Here is a 16370-nt window from a genome sequence, read left to right on the forward strand (position 1 = left end):
AAAAAAAAAAAAAAAAAAAAAGAATCTTGGGCACGCATGCACACATGCCTGGCATGAGTTTAAGCCACTGGGTCCAGGACTTGAACCACAGTCAACTACATGGGAGTCCAGTGACATCGCCATTACGCAAAAATTTTTTGTTATGTAAAGTAAATGTTTCTGGAAAAATGTAAAAATAAATAAATAAATGGAAAGAAAAAAAAGAAATAAGGGGAAAATATTCTAGTGACAGCTACTAGACTGAGATTGGAAAACTTTTCTGTCAAAGAGTCAGATAACGTATTATTGGTTGTGCAGGATCATATGGTCTCTGCTGGGATGACTCAGATTCTGTCCTTGTACCGTGAAAGTAGCCATAAGTTATATATAAACAATAGGTGTGGCTGTATTCCAATAAAACTCTTTATACCAACAGGCAGTAGATGTAGATATAGTTTTGAGTTGTAAACCCCTGCACTAGAATACAAGTGCCATAAAGGCAGGGAATTCCTGTTCTGTTCCACTATGCACAAAAAAACACCACCTCGCAGAGTGCCTGGTAAACAGTAGGCACTTAATAAATATTTGTAGAATAAATTTCTTTTGAATAGAAAAAAAAGGGGTGCACACTTCTATTAAGTCTCTATTCTACTTCATTTGTATTTCTAGAAAAGAGAGAAGTCATTATAAAAGTACTCAATTTAGGTATAACTTAACATCTAAAAGTTAATCTGCAAATCAACCACTAAGAAACTTGGTTAGTCAAATCCCCAAAGAGCAAAAAAGCCATAATCTAATTAAACAACTGTTTATATAAGAACAAAACTGAGGGCCAGCAGGTGGTGTGGTGGTTACAGCCCTGGATTCTCACATGGCTGACTGTGGTTTGAGTCCCAGACCAGGTGGCTTGAAAAGCAGAGCAAATAAATATATAGATAAATAAATAAATGTAAGCAAGAAAATAAAATAAGAACCTAAGAGAGAACCTTTGCATATAAAGAGAAAAGGAATACCATTCTAAACAAGGCCTCTAAGAAATATTTTTCTCTCATTCTAATTTCAGTAAGAAAGCTCCTCTCAGTCCCCCCAAGGGACTGAGAAGCCCATCAGAGGACATCTCATGGCAGATCTGAACAGCTGCCACAGCCAATTACAGTGACAGAGGCTAAAGGTCAGTGAAAAACATTCACGTGTACAAATAAAACCTTCTATACACAAGTATTTTCTTGACTAAATAGGATGAAAGTAATTTCTTTTTGATGTGTGGAATTAGTTACTTCACCTTTAGCCACTCAGTCAAATGGCCTCTTTCTAAGATAAGGAAATTAATGAAGATCCTAACCATAAGGGTAAATTTTTATTAGGAAAAAAAAAATGATACTTACAGATTTTCTGATATCTTTGGAAGAGAGATCAATCAACTTCTTGTTCATGGACCACTCTTCATCAGATTCCATTATGGCTTTCTAAGAAATAGTCATTTGTTAAAAATAATATATAAGCAAATATAAAGACACAGTTTAAAACAGTACTACAGTGAGTTACTTACAGAGTGGACAGTATGTAGTAGACCGTTATTCTGAATGGATTAAGGCTTTAATTTTAGTTATTTAAAATTGAAACCTTAATTTTTTTTTCCGAGTCCTATCTTCAGTTGAAATAATCTTTTACTCTTTCATAACTCTTCACTCACGAAAGTTCAAAAAGTCATTCTATATTTACAGAAATCTACTCAAATAAATTCATTTAGTTTTAATGTTCTTCAAAGTATCAACAGAGTAGTTTATATACTTTCTGGCAACACAACACTTGAACTATTTTTGCCCATACAATAGAGAAGTAAAAAAATGCAAGGAGAAACTGTTCTAAAAAATACAGTCTATTTTTTAAAAATGCAATGAGAAGAATACATAAGAATAAAACTATAAGACTTGCTAGGGCACCAGCAGATGGCATAATGATTACATCACTGTACTCCCACTTAGTCGACCGCAGTTTGGGTCCGGGACCTGGCAGCTTAAAATTTATGCTGGACGCGTGTGAGTGTGGGCCCAAAATCACGAGAAAAGGGTGGAGGAGAAAGCTCTGGGGTATGGCCATCCCCTAAAGGGGATGATTTCTCACTTTCTGTCTCTCTGTCTCTCCAGCAAGTATATGCATCATATAGCAAAAATTTCTTTTTAAAAAAAGAAAAAAGACTTGCTAGGCTGGAGCCAGCAAGTGGCATGGAGGTTAAGGGTCCAGGACTTGAACAGAAGTCGACTACATGGGAGTCCAGAGACACAGCCATCACACTAACTGTTGGTCCTGCAAAAATTTCTTTTTAAAAAAAGAAAAAAGACTTGCTAGGCTGGAGCCAGCAAGTGGCATGGAGGTTAAGGGTCCAGGACTTGAACAGAAGTCGACTACATGGGAGTCCAGAGACACAGCCATCACACTAACTGTTGGTCCTGCAAAAATTTCTTTTTAAAAAAAGAAAAAAGACTTGCTAGGCTGGAGCCAGCAAGTGGCATGGAGGTTAAGATGATGGACTCCCACATGGCTGACTACAGTTTGAGTCCCAGACCTGGTGGCTTGCTCACTCGCACACACTAGTGCACGTGCTCTCTCTCTCTCTCTCTCTGTTTCTGTGAATGCATATGCCCTATGGCAAATTTAAAAAATAATAATAATAAAATTTTTAAAAGGGCTTGCTAAGCTAAGCAGTATTAGTATTCACAATAAAGAAATATTTAAGGGACCAGCAGTTGGTGTAATGGCTATGTAACAGAACTCCCATGTAGTCGACAGCGGTTTGAGTCCTGGACCCGGTGGCTTAAACTCACGCCAGGCATGAGTGTATGCGTGCCCAAGATCCCAAGAGAAGAATGGAGGAGAAGGGAATGCAGCATGGCTATTCCCCCTGGGGGGTGATTTCTCACTTTCTGCCTCTATCTCTCTCCATCTTTGTGTTGAGTGCAAGGGCCCTATAGCAAAAACCTCTCAAAAAAAAAAAAAAAAAAGAAATATTTAATATAAAAATATCCATGATGATGAATATAAAATAATCCAATTTCTGTATAGTAGTATAATGAAACAAATTTTTTAAATAAAATTGATTTTCAAATAAGTACAGTGTAAATATTATCAGGTATATTGTTGTTCCATATTCAAAAGGTTGTAGCACATTCAATATAAAAGTGAAGCTAAACCAAATAAATAAAATATATTGTTAGTGATCACAGAAAGTTTAGTGTGGAAAAGAAAAGGAATATACCACTCTGCGAAGAGGTGACGTTTCTGTCGCCCCACATGAACAACAGTAGCTGTTCTATGTTGGGTCATATGCCTCACATATTTCTAGTTCACAATCACCTAAGACTCTTCTGATGAAGTATAAAAAACACATTGGAAAAGTAGAAGCTGTTTCTCAACTACATTTTCGTTAACATGGTAAAGACATGGGTCTTTCAGATTATCTCCTATACTTAAGTTGCATAATTCTTCACACCAAATCAGGTTGTCTTTAGAGATTTCTATAAATAAAACAGATTTTTATCAACTCATTAATATTAACAAGTTAATAATCCTTTTCACTGGGACTTACACTTTATATTAATTAATTTTACTACCCCATACTGTCAAAATATTTCATATGCAACCTTCTTATCTTTTTTTTTCTTTTAGAGAGAGATTTTTGCTATAGAGTGCGCATGCTCACTCTATAGCAGACAGAGACAGAGAGAGAGAGAGAGACAGAAAGTAAGAAATCTCCCTCCAGAGGGGATGGCCATGCCACAATCTCTTCTCTTCCATTCTCCTCTTGGTATTTTGAGCACACACATGCATGCACCTGACCTGAGCTTCAAAGTGCCAGGTTTGGGATTCGAAACATGCATGGTTGGCCATGTGGGAGTCGAGCAACATAACCATTCCGCCACCTGTTGGTCCCACATGCAACCTTCTTAAACAAATAAAGAAATATTCCCTTTTTCTTTGCACATCTGTATCAATCTGTAAATTCCGTTTAGCATCAAAAACATAATACTGAGTAAAAACTGCTATAATACAGTGTTAATTCGGTTATGAATTCCAGTCATTTATTACATGTCCAAAGATGTGTATCAAGGCTAGAAATGATTTTTCTTACAAAGAGCTTGATGCATTATTAAATGCTAAAATTTACAGCAATAACGTTTCTAAGCAATAGTAATTTGTATTATTTGTATGTTATTACCCTTGGCTCTAGAGTATTTCAATAATCCGTTTTCTAGAGATATGATTACAATTTTGACTTGAAAATATTTCAAGGTAAAATACTGACTTCACTTGGGAAATGAGAAAATAAAAACAGAAATTGTAAGTTACCTTCTGATCAATATATTCATACTTCTAAGCAAACCATACTTTTAAAAAAGTCAACATCCCAAATTTCTTCCAACAAAGATGTTCAGCATACAATCCAAAGAAAAATACATGAAAAAAGACATTGTATTTATAAAACAGCACTACAGCCAAGTACGTATGCATACAAAAACTACCTATAAATACCTTAAAATAGATGGGAGCCATATCACCCACTTCTTTTGGAAGAGGAATACATTCATAAACCATATGATACTGTTTCTTCATGCTCATATTAGTTTCTAAAAAGACACAGTCCAATCCTTTATCTTCAAACATTTTTACCAATGATTTTCTGAACATCTAAGGAAATTAATTTAAATGTTACTAGATAACAGTGATAAAAAGCAGTTGAAAAAAGTGGCTTGTGCCACAATGTTTTGTGCTAAATTAAAGCATTCTTATAATACACCCAAAAACCAAAGTGAATAAAACATAAGAATACTCACTATAGTATAATTAATTTGAATTGTACATATTTAAAAGAAAAACAAACAAACAAAAAACCTGTCAGTAAATAAACTAGGTTTCAGATATTTCATTAGTTCACTACCTTACAGTAATCTTTAACTTCTAACAATACATTTCTTTTATAACACAAAAGGAAGTATAATACCATTATTTGTATAAAAGAATTTGATTTTTCCTCCTTTACCCAATTTTGTATAATGTTAAACACAACAGTTTATAAAATTGCTCTTGAGCTTTCCAATGATGAAAAGCATTATAGTGCTGACCTGAATTTCCTCCCAGATATCTTCATCCAATAAGGTAGCTGCTCTGTGGTGCTGCAAAGGGACTATCAGGCAGTGTCCCTCCGTAAGAGATCGGAAGTTGGGTAAACATAAATAAACCTATGGGGAACAAAATACCAAGGGCGAAACATTATTTCTATTTCTTCTCAGTTGTAAGAGACAAGCACCCAGTAGGGAAAACTGGCTACTACTTAATAAAGCACACTTGCTTATAAGAAGTTGTTTTTATTTTAAATTTTTTAAAGATATTTCATTTTTAAAACTATTTTAAAAGCCATAAGGATGACTTTTTATTAACTAAAAATTTAGACTGTAGCTATCAATTTTAAACATCAGACAAATATTAAGAAAGGTATAAAGTGGGAATAGCAAGTAGCATAATGGTTACGTCACTGGACTCCCATGCAGTGGGGAGCAGTTCAAGTCCCAGACCTGGTGGCTTAAAACTCACATGCTGGGTGCATATGCATGCATGCCCAAAATCTTGAGAGGAGAAAGGAGAAGGGGGGTGATTTTTCTCTTTTTGTCTATCTCTCTAGCAAGCACATATGCCTTATAGCAAGAATTTCTTAAAAAAAAAAAAAAAAAAAAAAAAGCAGGGGGTGGGGGGGCATAATGAATAACACTTTACCCTTGATCAGAGAGAGCTACAGACTTTGAAAAACCTTGAAACAGCACCTTTTCTAGGAGAGAAAGCTACATGGTCTGGTAATGGTCTAGCTGATGACTATTAGCTGATGACTATTAGACTTCCTTTTTCTTATTAATTGAGACGAGAGCATTAACCCTGCTGAAATGATCTCAGTATGGTTTTACTGCTCTGTATACATATTACTTAAAAGCTGGTATGGGGCCGGCGGGTGGTGTGGTAGTTAAGGATACTGGAGTCCCACATGGCCAACCACAGTTTGAGTCCCAGACTTGGTGACTTGTTTTCTTTCTCACTTTCCCTTTCTCTCTCTCCCTCTCTCTCTCTCTCACTCACTCACTCACTCTCACTCTCACTCTGTCCCTCTCTGGTCAAATTTAAATAAATAAATAGATAGATAGATAGATATTTAAACTTAAATAAAATAATTCTTAAAAAAAAAAAAGCTGGTGCTCTTTTTCCATTATATACAAACTGTCTTTTTCTTTTTAAAGGTTATTTAGTATATATGCAATGAGCAATGGTTTCATGAGGAACATAAATAATATTCTACAAAGGAACCTGATCTTATTTCCTATTATTTTTTGTTAGGCTTTAGCTAGAAATATTTTGCACGACAGACACTACTTATTTATTGTACCAAATGATGCAAAATTTTTAAACTGCTGAGAAGATACAGCACAATAATGGGCATATACATATATAGTACATACACTTACCTAGATTTAACTACATTTATAATAAAATCACAACCACATTCTTTGTTTTAAAAAAAAGGAATATTAAAAGAAATAACTAAACTTCCTATACAGTTATTGAGATAAAGAATCTCATACAAGCATCATTCATAAGCAGTATAACCTGCAATAAAGTTCAGTTTTTTAAGAGCTCTTAAATGGTTTTACTTTTATATCCTTCACTTTAAGTCCATCACCAAATTTCACAGTGATTTCTGGGGAGGATAAAAGGAAGTCTGTCAAGAACCATCAGGGCTGTAACTCAGCTGGCCCGAGGAGGCACGGGCTGAGCAGGCCTCATTGGGGCAGGTCTCGCTGGCTGCCCCACTGACAGGAGCCTGACTGCTGGAGGGCAAAGACCCTCTGTGGCCTCCAGCTTGTGCAGCTCAATGAGGCTGTCGCCTACAGTGTCCAGTGAGTTGGCAATCAGCCTTGGTATCAACCTCGGCAGAGAAGATGGCTGCCTTCTTCTGCTGCTTGGCTTCTTCCACCAAGAATCTGGCCCTCTCTGCTTCCTGCGAGCCACCTGATTGGCTCCTACTGGTTCTGTGAACTCTTTCTCAAAGGTCAGATGTGTCAATGACACATCATCCAGGATGAGTCCAAAGGCTGCTGCTCACTCCATAAGGACACTGCTCACCTGTCCAGAGACCAGCTCTCTCTGGATGATTAGTTTTCCCACATCAAAGCAAACCACCACGGACTTGAGGACCTCGGTACTGATAGACGGCAGCACACGCTGATCATAGTCCCTACCAATGCTGATGAAGATGCCAAGGAAGTTGATAGGTCATAAGCCAGAAAAAGGGTGATGCTGACATTCTGTAAATCTTTGCTACCAGTGACGACTGGCAAGTTATATGGTCGAGAGTGGCAGTCAAAGATAACTGATTTCTGCACCCAGGGAATGAGACCCTCTCCCTACCACAATGTTCTGTACTCCACGGACTCCATCAGAGATGACAGCTCTGTACTCAGCATCCACATTCCATAAGGCAGACATCACCACACCCCCTGCAAGAGCTAAGGCCAGGATGAACTTGCCAATGGACTCAAACACTCTGGAAGCCACACTTCCTTCTGTTGGACACTCTCACACCTACTTTCACTCTGACCTCCACATGAATTCCCCCTAAAGTTAATTTTTAAAAGCATCTAAAATAGGTATTGAAAAGTCATTATTCCAGGGACCAGCAGTTGGCATAATGGCTATGTTACTGGACTCTCATGTAGTCGACCGCGGTTCGAGTCCCAGACCCGGTGGCTTAAACTCATGGCGGGTGCGTGTGTGTGCGCGCATGTCCAAGATCCCAAGAGGAGAATGGAGTAGAAGGGACTGCAGCGTGGCCATCCCCCTCAAGAGATGATTTCTCGCTTTCTATCTCTCTGTCTCTCTCTGTCTTTGTGGCAAGCATACATGCCCTACAGCAAAAACCTCTCCAAAAAAAGAGGAGAATGGAGGATTGCAGCGTGGCCATCTCCCCGGGGGGTGATTTCTCACTTTCTGTCTTTCTCGCAAGCGCATGCTATAGCAAAAACCTCTCAAAAAAAAAAAATCATTATTTCCAAACAAAAGTAGACATATTAAAAAAAAAAAAAAAAAAAAAACCTTATCTAACAGATTTGAACACATAAAACAAAGAGCACTTTTTTCTCGAGCGGTTTTTACTACAGGGCACATGTACTCACCAGAGAAAGAAAGAGAGACAGAAAGTAAGAAATTGCCGCCCAGGGTATGGCCACACTGCAATCCCTTCTCCTCCAGTCTCCTATTGGGATTTTGGGCACATACAAACATGCACCCAGCATGAGTTTTAAGCCACCGGGTATGGGACTCAAACCACAGTTGACTACACTGGATTCCAGCAACGTAAGCATTACACAATCTGCTCATCCCAAAGAGCACTTTTTTTATTTGACAGAGAAAGCAGAGCCATATATTCATCAATCAACAAAACCGAAGGCCTACTATTGCCAGACACTGTCCTACATGCTAAGATATCAATAATGATCAAAGAGACAGAAATTCCTGCCCTCAAGGAGCTCGTGGAACACAGCAGACTAAACGTCAATGCCTCTCAAATTCATGTATTAAACCCTAATGTCCAATGTGATGGCATTTGGAGGTATGACCTCTGAGAGGTGATTATATCATAAAATCATAGCCCTTGTGAATGGAATTAGTGTCCCTACAAAAAGAGGTCCTAGAGAATTTGCTTGCCCTTGCACCATACAAAGAGAAGGTGGGTAAGAAGATAGCTAGCTATGAATACCCCATGGGGAATGATTTCTCTCTTCCCCTCCCCCTCTCTCTCCAGTGAGAGCATGCACCCTATAGCAAAAACTGGGGGCGGGGGGGGTGCAAGAAAATAAAAGAAAGCAAGAAAAGAGCATAGATAGTACCCAGGGAGAAGTTAAGGAACTACTCTTTAGAGTTACTTGTTAGAGAGACATTTGAGGATATCTTTGAAGAGAAGACTGTCAGCAAGAAGAGTCTCAGGCAAAGGGAACAACAGCATGTAAGAAGGGAGCATACTACGTGTGTTGCTCCAAACAGGCAGCCAGCATGGCTAAACTGAGAATGAGAGACAGGGTATCAGAAAATGAGGTCAGAGAGAGTAATAGACCTATATGGCCTCAGAGGCCACAATAAGAAACCTGGTCTTTTCCTTAAAGACAGTTCTAATATTGACTTTTTTTTTTTTTAGAGAGATTTTTTGCTATAGGGTGCATGTGCTCACCAGAGAGACAGAGAGACAGAAAGCGAGAAATCACCCCCACAGAATATGGCCACGCCACAGTCCCTTGTCCTCCATTCTCCCCTCAGGATCTTGGGCACACACACACTCATGCTGGCTTGAATTTTAAATTGTTGGGTCCAGGATTCAAACCATGGTCAACTATGTGGGAGTAAAGCAACATAACCATTACACCATCTGCTGGTCCCTCAACTTAAATTTAAAAGATTATTCTGGCTACTGTATAAAGAAGGGGGTAAGGAAAGAAGCTGGAAGAAGTTTCCATCAGGAAACTATTATACAAGTTCAGCAATAGATGATGATGATCTAATCTAAGATATGGTAGAAACAAAGATTATGACATGTGATCCGAATAGGAATATATTTTGAAAAGATCCAATGGGATTTAGAGATAGACAGTATATGGAGTATGAGGAAATAAAGTACTCAAGTATTACCCCCCAAGGCCTACTCTAAACAGTTAGAGGATGAAGGTGATATTCATTAAAAAGAGGAAGACTATGAGAGGGATAGGTATTAGGTGAGGGTAAAGATGGAAGCAGAGATTTGACATTCCATTTGAAGTATCTATTCAATATCCATGCATAGATGCAGGTTGAATATATGAACCTAGAATTCTGGCAGATTGAAGTATAAATTTGCTAATACTATATAAATGATAATCATGAATTTAGATGAGACCATGTAAGACAAGGTATTTCCAATATAGCATTTTAACAGAGTATATATAAAAATTTTGAGTCTTTTATAGTAGATTACACAAATGTACCCAGTTTTTCACTCTTCCATATACCCATACCTTTTACAATACCACTCTACAGTTCCTCCAATCTAGAGGTAGAGTTGTAGGCTGGCCTTGTGACTGATAAAGGTCAAAAGAATATGGTGGTAGTAATGGTGGTAGGTTTCAAATCTATCCTTCAGTAGGCCTTGTGCATTTTACTCATTCTCTTAGAATAAGAGTATTCTCCATGTGAACAAACTTGCCTATTGGAAGAAGAGAAGCCATATGGAACAGAAGGAGCCATCCAGGCAGAGATGGTTCTAGACCAGATGTCAACTGATCCAGCAGCTAACCGCAGGCACAAACACAGATACAGAACCCAGTCCAAATAGCCAATCCAAACAATCACGACATGAATGACTGTTGTCTTCAGCTACTGAATTTTGATACAGATTGTTATATACTAACTTTACTACTCTTCCTTTATTTAAAGTTATAAATGGAAGATCAGATCATTCTAAGCTCTAACACAAGTGTAAAGCCTTTATACCTCTAATGCATTAAGTCAAATAAGGGGTGCACTCATTTCAGATAACCTGCAATTTCCAGAAGACACTATGTGGTTCTATACCCTCAGTGCCTTTGTTCATGTTTCCTCCATCTCCTAAATACTGAAATCTGTCTTATTTGTCTTATACTGAAGTATAAGACATACTACTTACAGGAAGCCTTCCTTGACATGCCAGGATAATTTAAGGTTTCCTCTTTTGTCTTTCCATAACACTTCTGCATCTATATTACTGCGTTAAAATGGATCTGTTATGTGTTTGCCTGCTCCCTGTAAAACTGTAGGCAAATTGAGAGGACTTAAGCTATATTTTTATTTCTAGGACCTAACAAAAAGCCTGACATACACTAGATGCTCAAAAAAATACTTGATAAAAGAATAAATAACCGAACCATGCATTATCTTTTTCTAGATCAAATTAAAAGTAGATGACTGGAATCTTAAAAAAAATGTAATAAACACAAATCTTATTCAAGCTGTGGTCATATTTTTTATGGTTCATTATATAAAATACTCAACCACTGCCTGCTGACCCTCTGGAAAAGATCCCATAGTTTATTGAAAATACAAGTAAACATATCATAAAAAATAAAGCATTCACAAATAGCATGATGGTCTATGAGGAAAATCACAATGAATCAACAAAACTCCAGGAGTAAGTGATTAGGCAAGATCATAGGATACAAGGTTACTATACAAAAATCAACTGCTTTCCTATATATGAGCGATGAACAATCGAATTTTGAAATAAAAAATACAATAGTATTTACAATAGCATCCCAAAAATGTTTTTTAAAAATATATTATACATTGGGATGTCAGAAAAATCATGACTCATTTTTGCATAGAAAAATAGAAAAAAAAGTCATGACTTTTCCAACAACCCAATTCATAAAATCTAACCATGAAAAACTATTAAATTCTGAAGAAATAAGTCAAGAAAGGTCTAGATATGCATATGAACACACACAAGCCTGTAAGGATACACACATACACACACACACACACACACACACACATATATATATATTAATATTTCCATATGCAACCATCTATACCTCTATCAAGCTACACATGAGTTTAATAATACTTAACATCTTCAATTCTAATCTGTTAATACCACATTCATTCTTCTAGCCTTCCCTCCTTTCTTATCTATTGGGTAGTGAGAAAAGTCATGATGCATTTTTGCATTAAAAACATACAAAAATATGTCCGGACTTTTCCAATGACCCAATACAATATAAGTTCTCATTCAAATAGTGAGAAAGCGGGCTCCCACCATCCGCCATCCTTTTACTTCATTGTTCAGTTCCACTTCAAATTACATAACTGTCACAGCGACTGTATCAGGTCCCTCTGCCTTTAGTCTATAGATTCCACTTATTTTTTTAAATGGTTAACTTTTTGATGTAATTTTTACATTTGCTGTTTGATACAAAGTATGGAAAAAGGGAAAAGAGAAGAAAAGGAAAAGTGATAACGTTACAAAAAAAATCTATAAATTAACTACCTTAATGATCTGAAGCACTCAACCTCTTCTGTTTTTCCTCACTCACTACACTCCAGCATTTTTCTCTTCCATGGATGCCAACCAAGCTCATTTCCTTCTCAAGGCTTTTCACTCACTGATACTCCCTACTGAAGCATTATTCATTCTTATCTGCATATCATTTGCTCCTTGCCATTATGTACTTTTACTAAAACACCTTAGAGAAGCCTTTCAGACCACCTTACCAAAAATAATACTTTCTCATTATTTTGCCCATTCCTCCACTTTGTTTGTTTTAAGATAATTAAAATTCTTTTAAATCAGGATGATTATTACTTTATCTTCTGCTCTATTTCAACTAGAATTCAAGTTGCAGAAGTCCATCTGATTCTCTACTTTTCCCTAGTGACTAACTAGGGTCCAGCATATGTTAGAAATACAAAAATTATTTACTTAATGTAAGAATTAAATCAATAAATATTGATGGAAAGAGACAACTATTATGGGACTGGCAGGCAGTGTGGTAGTTAAGGCACTGAACATGGCCGACTGTGGTTCGAGTCACGGACAGCTTGCTTTCTCACTTGCTCTTGGCTCTCGCTTTCTCTCTCTCACACTCTCTCCCTGTTTCTCCCTGGTGAGCACGCATGCTCTACAACAAACTGAAAAAAAAAATGACAATAAATTAAGTACGTAATTCTTTTTAAAAAATGACTAATATGTGTTATGAATAGGGCTAGCTTGGCATACAATGGTAAGCAAAAGTTACCTCAGTTTCACAGAGCTTTAAGCTTTAAGACAATTAGGGGATAAATCATTAAACAATCAAAACAAAGAAAATACAAACTTCTTCAAATTGTGATAGTCTATGAAGAAATAAACAGGTTCTATGAAAGGGTAAGCAAAATCAATACATGTGATAACACTTACCTTAACACCTATTGCAATAATAAGGTGCTTGGGAAACTGAGAGCTGTCAAAACAGTATAGACATTTTTCCATTTGTGCAGCGAGGCTCTGATGCTCAGCAATTGCTTTTTTCCTCTGGTTCTCTTCCTCTTCACCAAAACGTTCTCTTTCAGCTGCTTTGGAAACGAACATGTCATCCAGAGTGTAATAGTCCCCATCTGTTTTTCCCATGAACTGAAAAATCAAAATAATAGCACGCAGTTGTGAAGATTTTATTGTACAGTAGAATCCTAAGTTATATCTGTTCGTTCTATAAAACCCATACATTCAGAAATAAGAAAGCATGATTAAAATTTAAGCCTGACCTTGAAGAGTTAACCAATAATCATCATCACAGTTAAGTGTCCCTGAATATTTACAAAGTGCAATTCTATGTCATTTGATTATGTTTTACATTCCTATTGGGTAGGAAGGTAGGAAGCATTATTATTTTCATTTAACAAATGAGAAAACTGATCCACATAGAGGTTAAGAAACTACTTTCACTTTAAAGTTACCTCATAGAATACATAGAACATGAAGCATTTTTATACTATATCTCATACCTCCTTCTCCACAACTCCCCCAGCAGAGAGACAGATCAATGCTTTTAAAATGCAAAATATAATTTCGTTTACTTATTTTATCTATGTCCCTGCTTAAAATTCTCAAGGAGTTGTACGCTGTGTACAGGATCAAGTTCAAACTCTGGTTTGGCCTACTAGATTATACACACAGAAAAACAATGGTTAATCCTCAGATTCTACAGTCAAAATGTCCATGGTAAAACAAAACAAAACAAAAATCATTTTTGTATTTGTTATAGGGCATGAGCACCCACCAGAGAAAGAGAGGGAAAGTGCGAAAGTCCCAGCTAGGGCGATGACCACAAGGCAATCCCTTCTCCTCCCTCTCCTCTAAGGATTCTAGGTGTGTGCGCGCACACACACACTCCAGAGTGCTTTTTCAAGCCACAGGGTCTGGGACTTGTACCACACTGTAGGTCATGTTGAATCCAGCTACTTCAACTACTGTGGCACCAGCTATCCTGACCATGGTAAAATTCTCTGTCTTGTCTATATAGCCTTGGGCATATTAATCTTCTTGTGCTCTCATTTATGTATAGTGTTTGAATTTAATATGATACAGTCTTTCCAATTAAGTCTGAATGATCCTTCAACACATCTAAAATACTGGGCTAATCTATCCAAGAATAATGATTGTAATTCCCTCCTTGTATGGCCTCTCATTATTTGTATTTTTACACATTATCTTCTTTTTGGGGTTTGATCCAAAATGTTTTTAATTTATCACTCATGTAATCCCTTCCTATGATCCTCTTCCTATCATTTCTTCACGTTTGACAACAGCCAATTTTTTTAAAGAATTATTTTATTTTATTCATCATCATTATTATTATTTTAATTTGACCAGAGAGAAAGAGAGAGAGAGTAAGAAAGAAAGAAAGCCACCAGGTCTGGGACTTAAACAACAGTCAGCCATGTGGAAATTCAGTGCACTTAACTATCACGCCACCTCCTGGTTCCCCAACAGCCAACAATTTTTAATAAACTATTACCAGATAGTGGAAAATAAATAATAAGCCTAGGATGCAGAAAGTAGACAAAATTGCTGGATGAAAGTAGGTAAAGAAAAGGAACATGAGCATGAAAATTTGCCTCTTCATCCTTTAGACAGAATGCCAAAGAATGCTGATAATATTGTATAAGCTCAATTTAGTAAATGACAAATTTTAGAACTTGGAGAATCTCTATTCCCAACAGAACAGAAAAATGTGATAAAATGGTTATAAGAATTAAAAGAAAAGAGATTAAAAGAAAGAAGAAGGTACACTAGCCAACTTGCATGGGGGTTAAGGTCGCTGGATCCCACATAGTTTTTGGTTTTGAAGTCCTAGACCCTGTGGCTTCAAAAACACACCACACACGTGTGTGTGTGTCCAAAATTCCAAGGGAAGAATGAAAAAGGGACTGAGGCAAGTCCATTCCCCTCCCCCAGGGGAGGGGGGTACTTGGTACTTTCGCTCTCTCTGATGAGTGCATGGTCCATGAGCCCTACAGCAAATTTTTAGAAAAGGGGTGGGAGGGGAAATAGCAATACTGCACAAAGCAATCTAAACTTTTGATCCAATCCCTATAGAAATCCCAATGACGTTTTTTTCCAGAAACAGAAAAAAAATCCTAAAATTCCTATGAATTCTCAAGAGATCCTAAATAGCTAAGCAACCTTGAAAAAGCAAGAACAAAGAACGAGGTTCCAAACTTGCTGATTTTAAAACTTTCTGCAAAAGTAGTCAAAACAGTATACTACTAGCAAGAACACAGGAATGTAGTCCAATGGAATACAACAGCCCAGAAATAAATCCTCGCACACGTGGTCAAATGATTTTGGACAAGAGTGCCAAGATCATTCAACAGGGAAATGATAATCTTTTAGACCAATGGTGGTGGGAAAACTAAATATCCACATGCAAAAACTTCAGTTGGAAACTTACTTTACAGCATATACAAAAATTAATTCAAAATGGATCAAAAACCTAAACATAAGAGCTGAACTTTAACATTCTTAGAAGAAACCATAAAAAAAAAAAAAAAACCTTCATGTTGCTGAACTTGGCAACGTTTCGGTGTTTTTTTTGTTTTAAGTTTATGTCTTCCTTCCATGCACAAGAGAACCAGAGACAGAAAGAAGGCACCCTCAAAGGATCTCAATGCCATAATCTACTCCCAGCTTTAGTCAGCCCTGGATCATGTGCCTGGTGTACTTCAGGATGTCTGAACTTCAGCCAGGAACCTTCCTAGGTGGACTGCCTCCCAGAACATGTGTTTCACGGCTGCACCTCTGTCTAGCCCCTGGCAATTGTTTCTTGGTTACAACACCAAAAGCCAGGCATTATCAACAATGAAAAAAGAATATGACTTTATTCAATCTTATAAATTTTTGTACATCAAAGGATACTATCAATATAGTGAAAAAACAATTCACAGAATAGGAGAAAATACTCATAAATCATATATCCAATAAGCGACTTACATCTAGACTATATAAACTCTTACAACTCGGGACCAGCAGTTAGCGTAATGGCTACGTCGCTGAACAACCATGTAGTCAATCTCGGTTCGAGTCCCGGACCCAGTGACTTAAACGCACACCGGGCATGTGTGCATGGGTGCCCAAGACTCCAAGAGGAGAATGGAGGAGAAGGGATTGTGGCGTGGCCATCCTCCCTGGGGGGTGATTTCTTGCTTTCTATCTCTCTGTCTCTGTCTTTCTGGCGAGGGAATGTGCCCTATAGCAAAAAAAAAAAAAAAAAAAAAAAAAAAAGCCTTTTTAAAAAAAAGAGCAGGGAACCAAC

The 16370-nt window shown here is 37.2% G+C and overlaps 1 protein-coding gene and 1 pseudogene across 3 annotated transcripts in view; both read right to left on the minus strand.

Annotated features, from left to right (window-relative positions):
• Positions 1-16370, minus strand: part of CWF19L2 (CWF19 like cell cycle control factor 2) — a 101972-nt gene that overhangs the window by 14667 nt on the left and 70935 nt on the right. For all 3 annotated transcript variants that reach the window (XR_003549769.1, XM_006150942.3, XM_006150943.3), the window contains exons 13-16: positions 12977-13189; positions 5100-5216; positions 4510-4665; positions 1365-1445 (exon numbers count right to left, since the gene is read on the minus strand). Coding sequence is in view for 2 of the 3 variants with exons in the window: in XM_006150942.3 (XP_006151004.1) it covers positions 1365-1445; positions 4510-4665; positions 5100-5216; positions 12977-13189 (567 nt within the window). In the remaining variant the exon portion in view is untranslated. The remainder of the gene's footprint in view (positions 1-1364; positions 1446-4509; positions 4666-5099; positions 5217-12976; positions 13190-16370) is intronic.
• On the minus strand, positions 7120-11846 carry LOC106735118 (prohibitin pseudogene; annotated as a pseudogene).

The sequence above is a fragment of the Tupaia chinensis genome, unplaced genomic scaffold, assembly GCF_000334495.1.
Source record: "Tupaia chinensis unplaced genomic scaffold, TupChi_1.0 Scaffold000311_2, whole genome shotgun sequence".
NCBI lineage: Eukaryota > Metazoa > Chordata > Mammalia > Scandentia > Tupaiidae > Tupaia > Tupaia belangeri.